Below are 9,253 nucleotides of genomic sequence, written 5' to 3' on the forward strand. Positions count from 1 at the left end.
GCCAGCAGAAGACCCATACCACGAGCGCCCACACTTCCAGCAGACCTACGCCACCCGAGCAGTTCACGTGAAATCCATCGGGGCTATCGACAACACCCATGCAGCACGGTTTCCAGGCATCACCACTTCCAGCAATCCATGTGCAGCACAACTCCCCACTACTGCCGCCCGTGACTTGCTCGCTCCAGAGCCCTGCAAACACCAAACGAGAGCAGAAACAGAAAAGAACAAAACTGGAAAGAAATCGATCAACGAGGGAGAAGGAGAGAAATATAAAAAGAAAAGAGGGGATCGGGACCTCAGGAGAAAAAAAAAAAAAAAAAAACAGAAAGCAAGAAAAAAAAGATCAACCACATCGAGAACCCTAGAGAACTACCAGTCATTAACAACAAGAAAAACAGGAATCCAACCATCAAGATAACGACGAAACCAGAGAAATCCACAACCAGAGAAATCCACAACCAGAGTCTAAATCCCATTAGCAAATCAAATAATGAAACAACCATAGACGGAAGAGAAAACCTTTACCTTCCTGGAGCCATCACCATCGTTTGAAAAGCCAAATCCCGTTGAGTCACTAAGGGTAAGTCGTCGTTTCCTCTTCTGATTAGTCGTTTGGTTTCATCTGGGCGTGAGATTTGGTTTTGGGGGTATGTTGAGCATAGGGCTTCGGGTTTCTGGGTAGGTTTGTCTTAGGGTTTCGTCTTCCTATTGGAGCCCTTGAGGTTAAATCCACAGCGGTTGTGTGGTTCAACGGTGAGAGAGAGGGCTGTTTTGAGAGGTGTAGGGTTGAGGTTTGGTGAAAGGTTGAGGTTCGTGTCTGTATAGCTCTTCATCGGAGCTCTAGGCGTGGCTGTGAAGGCCACGGTGGTAGGGGTCTCGTAGGATTACTGGAGAGTGAACCGAGTGGGTTTCAGGGATTTTGGTCTAGGTCTCAGCCTTGGTGGCCGTCGGGAGTGGTGGCTAGCGGACTGTGAGGCTAGGGTCCTAGGAAGCGAAGCAGTGAGGGGTATTGGAGGAGTTGGTTCCTCGTCGGAGCCCGGGGGGAGAACCCGCGGTGGCCGTGAGTTTGCTTTTAGTGGGGGGGGTCGAAAATCTTTTAGATCCTAGGCTTTGGGGTTGATCTGAGTGTTTCAGCGGGGTTGTTAGGCGGCGGAGGCTGCGGCGTTTGGGAGTTTTTGTTTAGGGTTTCCATAGGTTAGACGAGACGAGGGAGGAGAGATTTGAGAGAAAGACGGCTGAGGGCAAAGGGCTTATCTGTTTAGGTTGGGAAAGAAATGATCCAGGGTTTCAAAAATTACCCTAATAACCGATATATCTGCGCGTTAAAACGACGTAGTGTCGAGCTGTGCCAAAACGACAGCGTTTTATGGCTAGGGGAATATCCCATGTTTTAAGATATTGGTTGAATCTCGTGTGAGGCCCAGTAGGTTCAGTCTGTTACATTTGGTTCCTTAACCGAGCTTTACTCTTTTCTGATTTTGCCTTGTAATTTTCTGAGTGTTTCATTTTTGTCCAATTTCATGTTTAGGGCTATTTTCCGTTGTTTTCACATTGGATATGCAATTTGACAAACGTTCATTTTGGTCCTCCGTAAACTTTGGTATATTATATTTGCGATACTTGGAAATGAATTTTTATGAAAAGATCCTTCTGTTTATGTTCTTTACATTTTAGTCCTTGTCTAATATTTTATGCATAATTATAGGTTAATTTCAGATTTATTTTAAATATATGCATGTGTATATTATTTCGAGTATTTTGTCCATACGCATAGAGTCAAATGTAGTTTATTTTTATGTTGCATGTGTATATCATTTCGAGTATGTTGTAATTTGCATAAATTTAGGTGTAATTCATTTTCTATAAGCATGTTAGCCTCATATGCAACTCGACTCCTATTACATAATTTGATTAAGGATAATACCCTTTTAATTTAAAATTTGTCGAAATGGCTTTTCATAACTTACTGGAAGGTCGTTATTGATGATTTTAAATTACAAGTGTATCCCGTCATTGTCACTAAAATTTTGATTCTCCACTTTAAAATTTGGGAGCGAAAGAAAAGGAAATATTCGACTATTTAAACTTTTCGAGAAAAGGTCGTTAGAACTGAACTAAAGATCTGGTCCCGATATTTTTAAATAATCGAATATTCTTTATCTTTCTAATGACTTGGTAATTTTAAATTAAATCTATTTTGTTGCTTTGAATGTTGCAAATTTGCATGTTTGTCGTTTAAAGGGATCACTAATCAAATCAAATTTGAACTTGTGAAATTCGTTGCAAAGAAATTAATTAATCGACTAGGTACCGATTTAGGGCGTTGTGGGGGTGCTAATCCTTCCCCACACGTAATCGACTCCCGAACTCAGATTTTGATAACGCAGACCTCTACTTGTCGTTTTAATTAAAATTAATTTTTATTTAAAATGACAAAATGCTTTTGGGTGCCCAATCACACCCTAATCAAAGATTGGTGGCGACTCCTCGAACCTTATGTTTTTATCGTAAAGGAATTTCCAAATTTTCGAAACGAGAAGTTTTCTAAAAATCACATTGTTTTTAATTAAAAGTTCAATTGAAAAGAGAATAATTAAAAATGATGCGGTTTTCAAAATCTCGCTCCCCCACGCCCCGTTTAAAAATCGTTTCGACAAAGTGTGAAAGGTTTATTTATTTCTTTCTCCAAACTTCCTCTGGTATTCCACCATCCAAGGGAACTAAGGGCCCACAGTTGATCAGGTAAGCTGCAGTGTTGATAACTTTAGCCCATAGCAATTTGGGCAAGCCGACATGTATCCTCATGCTTCTGGCATGTTCATTTAGAGTTCTGTTCATGCGCTCTGCTATGCCATTCTGCTGCGGTGTCATGAGAACTGTTGTCTCCATCTTGATCCTATTGTTTGTGCAGAAATCTCTGAATCTACTATTTCTGTACTCTCCTCCATTATCAGACCTCAACCGCTTGACTTTCAAACTAGTCTCATTTTCCACCATGGCCTTCTATTTTCTAAAGGTATCAAAGACTTTTGATTTTTTCTTCAGAAAATAAACTCACACCTTCCTTATAGAATCATTAGTGAGCTTGCAAGAGATGGAACTAGAGATGGTCCCCATACATCAGTATGAACCAACTCTAACTTTTCAGCCTTGGGTGTCTTGTCAATCTTTGCAAAACTGACTTTCTTTTGTTTGCCAAAGATGCAATCTTCACATAGTCCGACATCTATATTCTTTAGATCCGACAGCTTCCCTTTTAACAAAAGTGTCTTCATCCCTTTCTCGCTTATATGGCCAAGCCTTTGGTGCCATAGGTTTGATTTTCCATCAGCATCTGCTACTGTAATGATATTCTCTAAATTTGAGGTTACATAGAGAGTATCAGTATTCTTATCACGAGCAATGACGAGTGCTCCTTTGGTAACCTTTCATTCACAGCCTGAAAAGGTTGTGCTATATCCTTCTCTATCAAGCTCTCCTACAGAAATCAAATTTCTTTTGAGGTCAGGAATATGTCTCACTCCTTTCAGCTTCCAGGTGGTCTGGTTTGGCAACTTTAATCGGATGTCTCCTTTTCCGACAATCTTCAAGGTTTCATTATCAGCTAGATGAACCTTCCCAAAATCACCATTGACATAGTTCTCCATGATTTCTTGGCATCGGGTGGAGTGGAAAGATGCCCCTGAATCCAAGATCCATGATTCAATCGGACAGTTGACGCTTAGAATCATGTCATCACCTATCTCCTCTATTACGTTGGCAGATTCCTGTGCACCGATATCTTTCTTCAATGCTCGGTAATCTTTTTATAATTATAACAATTAAAATCTTTCTTTCCCATTCTTGATTTTCCCCTTCTGCATTTCGATCTGCCACAATTTGAATTTCTTTCTGAAGTTCTCCCTTTAGACTCTGTGTGCAAGACTGAGGAGCTTGATGCTTCACCCGATTCTCTTTGTCGAATTTCTTCACTCAATACCAGATCCCGAACATCATCGAATTTCAATTTACTATTTCCCGATAAGCTGCTGACTGCTGTAACAGTAGCATTCTAACTGTCTGGTAGAGATGATAAGAGAATTAAAGCTCGAACTTCATCATCAAATTCAATTTCTACGGAACTCAATTGGGTTGTGATTGTGTTGAGTTTATTTAGGTGTTGAGCCACTGATCCCCCTTCCGCCATCCGCAAATTGAATAATCGTCTCATTAAGTGAACTTTGTTTGAGGCAGATGGCTTCTTATACATATTGGAGAGAGCCGCCATAAGACCCACCGTGGTCTTTTCCTTTGCTATGTTGAAAGCAACATTGCGGGATAACGTCAGTCGGATAACTCCGAGGGCTTGGCTGTCGAGAAGAGCCCAATATTCATTCTTCATACCCTCTGGTTGATTTCCTGAGAGAGATTGATATAGATTTTTCTGGTACAGAAAATCTTCAATATGCATCTTCCAAAAGCCAAAGTCCACACCATCGAAGTTCTCAATTTTCGTCTTCCCTTCGTCTGCAGCCATCGCTCATACTCGAATCTGGCTTCGTTTGGATTGTTTCTGACAATTTCTGTGAACCGTTGTGTATTAGAACACCTCCGTCGAAAAACTCGTATCACCGACCAAATTTCACTATTCATGAAAATTACTATTCATGCAAATAGTAACCTCGCATCAAAAACCGAAAAAATCACCACCAAAAGCTCTGATGCCAGTTGTTGGGAAATAAACGAGTAATTTCCCTATAACTAAATTAGTGAGAATACGAAATAAAAGCGGAAAAATAATACCCGAAATTGATAACGGAGTTCAACCAATTATGCCCACGTCTCCGGACTGTTGCAGATCTTTTACTAAAGAGAGAAAATTTACAACTGTTTACAAAACACTCACAACTCACAAGAAAGTATTTAGTATTGAGAGAAAGAAATGATTTGAGATGATTTTGAAGCTAAATGGGTTAGGGTATTTATAGTCGAAGCTTAAGGACTAATCTTGAAAATACCCTAACATGAAGGGACTAAAATGCAATTCTTCCATGCACAAAATTCAACCAAAATGGCTGCCTAATTTTGAACATTTGCAGCCGCCCCTTTTGCATCCATTTTTGACAATTTAGCCACCCATTTAACAGTCCATGTGTTGTCATTTTCTTTGACTTTCAACAAATAAATCTTCTATTAAAGCTTTGAAAAGGGTTAGATATGGAGGCGATGAAGATCAATATTATCTTCCGCTGAAGAAGATGAGGAAATTGGGTGAGGGTTTGAGTTCAAGAAAAGAATGTGTCGTTTGTTTGGATGAGTTGCTCGACCAAGACAGGTTACTTCAATGCCTTGTGGCCATATTTATCATTAAGATTGTATTATCAAGTGGTTGGAAACAAGTTATTTGTGTCCATTGTGTCGATATGAAATGCCAATTGATTGAAATTTGTTATAAGATTCTTATATGTTGTTTGTCGACGCATTTGATAAAGAAAATACAAAAATTATCAACATTTTTAAAATTTATAATTTCGATTAATCAATAAAATTAGTTTATATGAGTAATATTTTAATATTTATTGTAATTTGAATAATTACGCCTGTAAGTTTTTTTTTTTTACTCCATAGAATAGGTAGAGTTCCTCAAGAGCTTGTAGAACTTTGATCTGCATGCTCGTGCGTATGCCGAACGACTGAGGGATGAGCCTATGTTTTCGGTCCTTGCTAAGACATCCAGGAGTATTTAAAGCGTACAAGTAAAAAAACTATTTAAAAGGAAAAGAAAATCCGAATTTTATTTATCTTCTAAATTTCTTCTTAGGGAAGAGATTAGAATAACCAAGTTTTTTCTTTAGTCTCTCAACATGCTAAAAAAATAAAATCTTTAAGCCAACAGAAAGATCAAGGGTAAAAAAAAAAAACTAACCCAAAAATTCAACCAAATGAAAGAATGTAGGGGGAGATCCACGTACATATATTGTAGAGGCTGAAGCTTTCTTCATCTCAAATCTATGGCCTGGTTAAAATCAGATGGTATGAAGTGCCTTATACCATCTTCATTCTTCATTAGTTTCATTCTGTGTCAACTTCCGAATCCTTGTCTGAATTCTCCGTTGTTGCTTCAGCATCCTTGACCACAGTTTCCGGAGCTTCTTTTTCACAATCTTTATTTGACAGTGGAACTTCTTGCGGTGAAGGCATTGCTTCAGGATCCTTGGTTTCAGTTTCGGAAACTTCTTTGCCGTCTTTCTTTAAAGGTGGAACTTCGAGTGACCGCGGCTTTGCCTCGGAATCTTTAGTTTCAGCATCATTTTCGGTATTCTCATTTGTGCCGCTACCTTCCATAGATTCTGTCTTTGCTTCTGTCTCTGGAGTTTCTTCCTCCTTTTTCTTTGTATCAATTACCAAGGGTGGGAGCTTTGCATCTGCATCCTTGACTTTCGATGTAAGAGATCGCACATTTTTGGCATTTGCTAGCCTACCGGCGGCTTTCTGCCATGGAAATGGAAATGTTAGAGCTTTGACTAACACAGAAGAAACTGTCATCTACATGTAAACCGAAACAGATAAAGACCAGCATAGCAGCATGGAGATTAATGACGTCCATGAATTGAAAGTGCCCGAGGCTTGGCTTGGGGTTTATGAAACAGCACTGATATGCAATGCCTAAAAGAAATGCTGCAAACTCTATGTGAATTAGCAACTCCTTCATTTAAAACAGTAAAGAAAGATATCCAATGCCTAAAGAAATGTATGTGTTAAAGCAAGAAATTCTGAGTCACATCTTGACTTACTTCTTCGATTTGATCCACCCGTTCTTTTAAAACATCCTCAGATGCTTCCTTGTAAATACCTTGAAGAACATAAAGGATGTGATAATGAAGTTCTTCAGATTGATGTTCTTCAATCTTACAACTAGGTACTGCTGCTTTGCAACCAATTGAAAAGAAAGGGCAGTTCACGAGCTTCATCGGACAGACGGTTATGCAGTGTCTGTCCATCTCATGTCTTAAAAGGAAAGCAGGGCATTTTTGTTCACATGGAATTATCTTGAAGGGACAAACCGAATCGTGTTTCTCCAATTTATTAGCCGAAAATCGAGCATCACACCCTTCATTTTCACATGTCATTACTCTAAAGCTGCAAGTTGGCATGTGCAGGGAAAGTTCTTCTGCAGTTTCAAATTTCATGTTACAATGATACTCGATCTTGGAATCAACATTCTTCAGCAAAATTTGTACAATCTCTTCTCTCTTGTCAACAGGCCAAAATCCATTAATTTCCAGCTGATGAGCGAAATCATCGATGCTGTCTTCTCTCCTCTCGCTGAGTAGCAATGCCGAAACCCGACTAAACAAATTCCTCTTTGAAATGGCAAACTCGTCGATAAGAATAGCAATTATATCGTAAGGATTGTCGAATACTTCCGCCTCAGGAGCGCCTTCCAAGACAACAGATTCAGCCACATAAGTCTCGGTTCTTTGTGTAAGATACTCCACCAATTCTTTCCTTAGGTCCGCAGCTACTGAACCAGGGGACGTGAAAACGCCACCGGTTGTATTGTCGACACAAGCTGTAGCTAACCCCGGGAGGAGTGCTTGAGTTATCTTGAAAAGCAGTTCTGCATCACAAATACCACAGTGAAATGCAGGACCTGACTCTTTTACATCTTTGATCTTCTCTGGTACATTCCCTACATCACCGGCAGGCGGTTCCATAGTTGTAGGCGGATCCGTAGTTGCAGGTGGATCCGTACTTGGTGATGCCTACAAAAAATTATGTCAACCACAACATATAAAGTATCTGATTTTTTGATAAATCTGCTTGACAACCGAAAAATTCTTCCAAGTCTATTGCAAATTCAGAAGCAAGGAAACCCACTGGTTGAACTTGTAAGACAATCAAAGACAGAAAACAACCAATATCGATAGCCATATTCCATCCGGAAACAAAGTCGATCGTCAAATTTCATACCTTGATCAATCAGTCTGTGTATAATTATAGCAGGAGAAAAGCAGCCCAGAAAAATCTATGTAAAATAAATTAAAACACCTCCTAAGAACAGTTTTTCAATTTCTTTGGTCTTTTAGCTCATTCTTTGATCCTAGTTTGGTATTAAACGAATCTCAATAAACTTTGCAAAGATCAAATCACTAAAACATTATAAACAACTCGAATTTTAGGCAACGAAAAGGATCATAACTGGAGAATCAAATTCTAATCATTCTATTAATCAAATGCAACACTAAAAAGAGATACTACGCAATTCTAAATGCTGAAGAATTCAGAGATCTGACTACATAATTTTTACCGCTCTGGTTCTCTTAGAATCATATATCCAACTAAAAGGAATAATTCAAACCTTACCTAAGAACAAATCGCAATTAATTTTCTACAGATCCAAACGTCAAACAAAATTAAATTTAAAAAAAAAACATATAAAAGAACCGCATTAAATTATTAATCTTAGAAGGATCTTAAATGGAGAACCGAATTCTAATTATTCCATTGGTCTAATGTAGCACGTAAAAAATTAAAAGGAAAAAAGGGGGAAAATACCTGCATCATTTTGAAATGCTGAGAATTAAGAGATTACGATCAAGGAAAATCTCGTCATCTCTATAAGGGGAAGAAAAGAATAGGCCTAAAATAATACCTCTCCGTCATCGTTTTTCATATTCAGTGAAACTGATTCAACGATCCTTTTGGCTTTTTTACGGCAAATGATCCTCTACCAACAAATATCTAATACTCTCAATATATGCCTTCCTCACGTATATTCATTCTCTTGCCAACATTTGATATACCTCCCCACTTATCATATAATTGAAAGAGAAAATAACCTCAGTGACCAAAAATCTCATATAATATACGATTTTAACCAATTTTTTCCGGATTTGCCAAAATGACCAACAAAATCGCAATGCGATCGCTAATTCGCAACGCGATCTCCATTATCGCAAATCAGTTTCCAGATTCGCAATGCGATTATGACTATCGCAATGCGATTTTCCAATTTCGCGTTGCGATTTTCCCAATTCGCAATGCGAATAAGTAAATCGCAATGCGAATTTGGAAAATCGCAATGCGCTACTGACTATCGCAACGCGATAATACAAAATCGCAACGCGATACTGACTTTCGCAACGCGATACTGACTTTCGCAACGCGATACTGACTTTCGCAACGCGATACTGACTTTCGCAACGCAATACTGACTTTCGCAACGAGATAATACATAATCGCAATGCGATTTTCAAAGCGCCATTAG

At 38.9% G+C, this 9,253-nt stretch overlaps 1 protein-coding gene across 1 annotated transcript; it reads right to left on the reverse strand.

The window, feature by feature from the left end:
* Positions 1-5,758: 5,758 nt before the first annotated feature.
* On the reverse strand, positions 5,759-8,595 carry LOC120165673. Its single transcript, XM_039175144.1, has 3 exons — positions 8,542-8,595; positions 6,777-7,748; positions 5,759-6,474 (listed from the first exon to the last, which is right to left on the reverse strand). Exons 1-3 carry the CDS (start codon positions 8,548-8,550, stop codon positions 6,055-6,057), a joined length of 1,401 nt encoding a protein of 466 aa, XP_039031075.1. The 5' UTR covers positions 8,551-8,595; the 3' UTR covers positions 5,759-6,054.
* Between the last annotated feature and the right edge of the window lie 658 nt (positions 8,596-9,253).

This window comes from Hibiscus syriacus, unplaced genomic scaffold (assembly GCF_006381635.1).
Source record: "Hibiscus syriacus cultivar Baekdansim isolate YM2019G1 unplaced genomic scaffold, ASM638163v2 tig00111587_pilon, whole genome shotgun sequence".
NCBI classification, from domain to species: Eukaryota; Viridiplantae; Streptophyta; class Magnoliopsida; order Malvales; family Malvaceae; genus Hibiscus; species Hibiscus syriacus.

What these genes read in the sequence shown, in the direction of transcription:
- LOC120165673 (XM_039175144.1), bottom strand. An exon ending in GGGTGGATCAAATCGAAGAA is followed by an intron (nt 6,475 to 6,776) that starts GTAAGTCAAGAT and finishes TTTCCATGGCAG; the next exon opens with AAAGCCGCCGGTAGGCTAGC.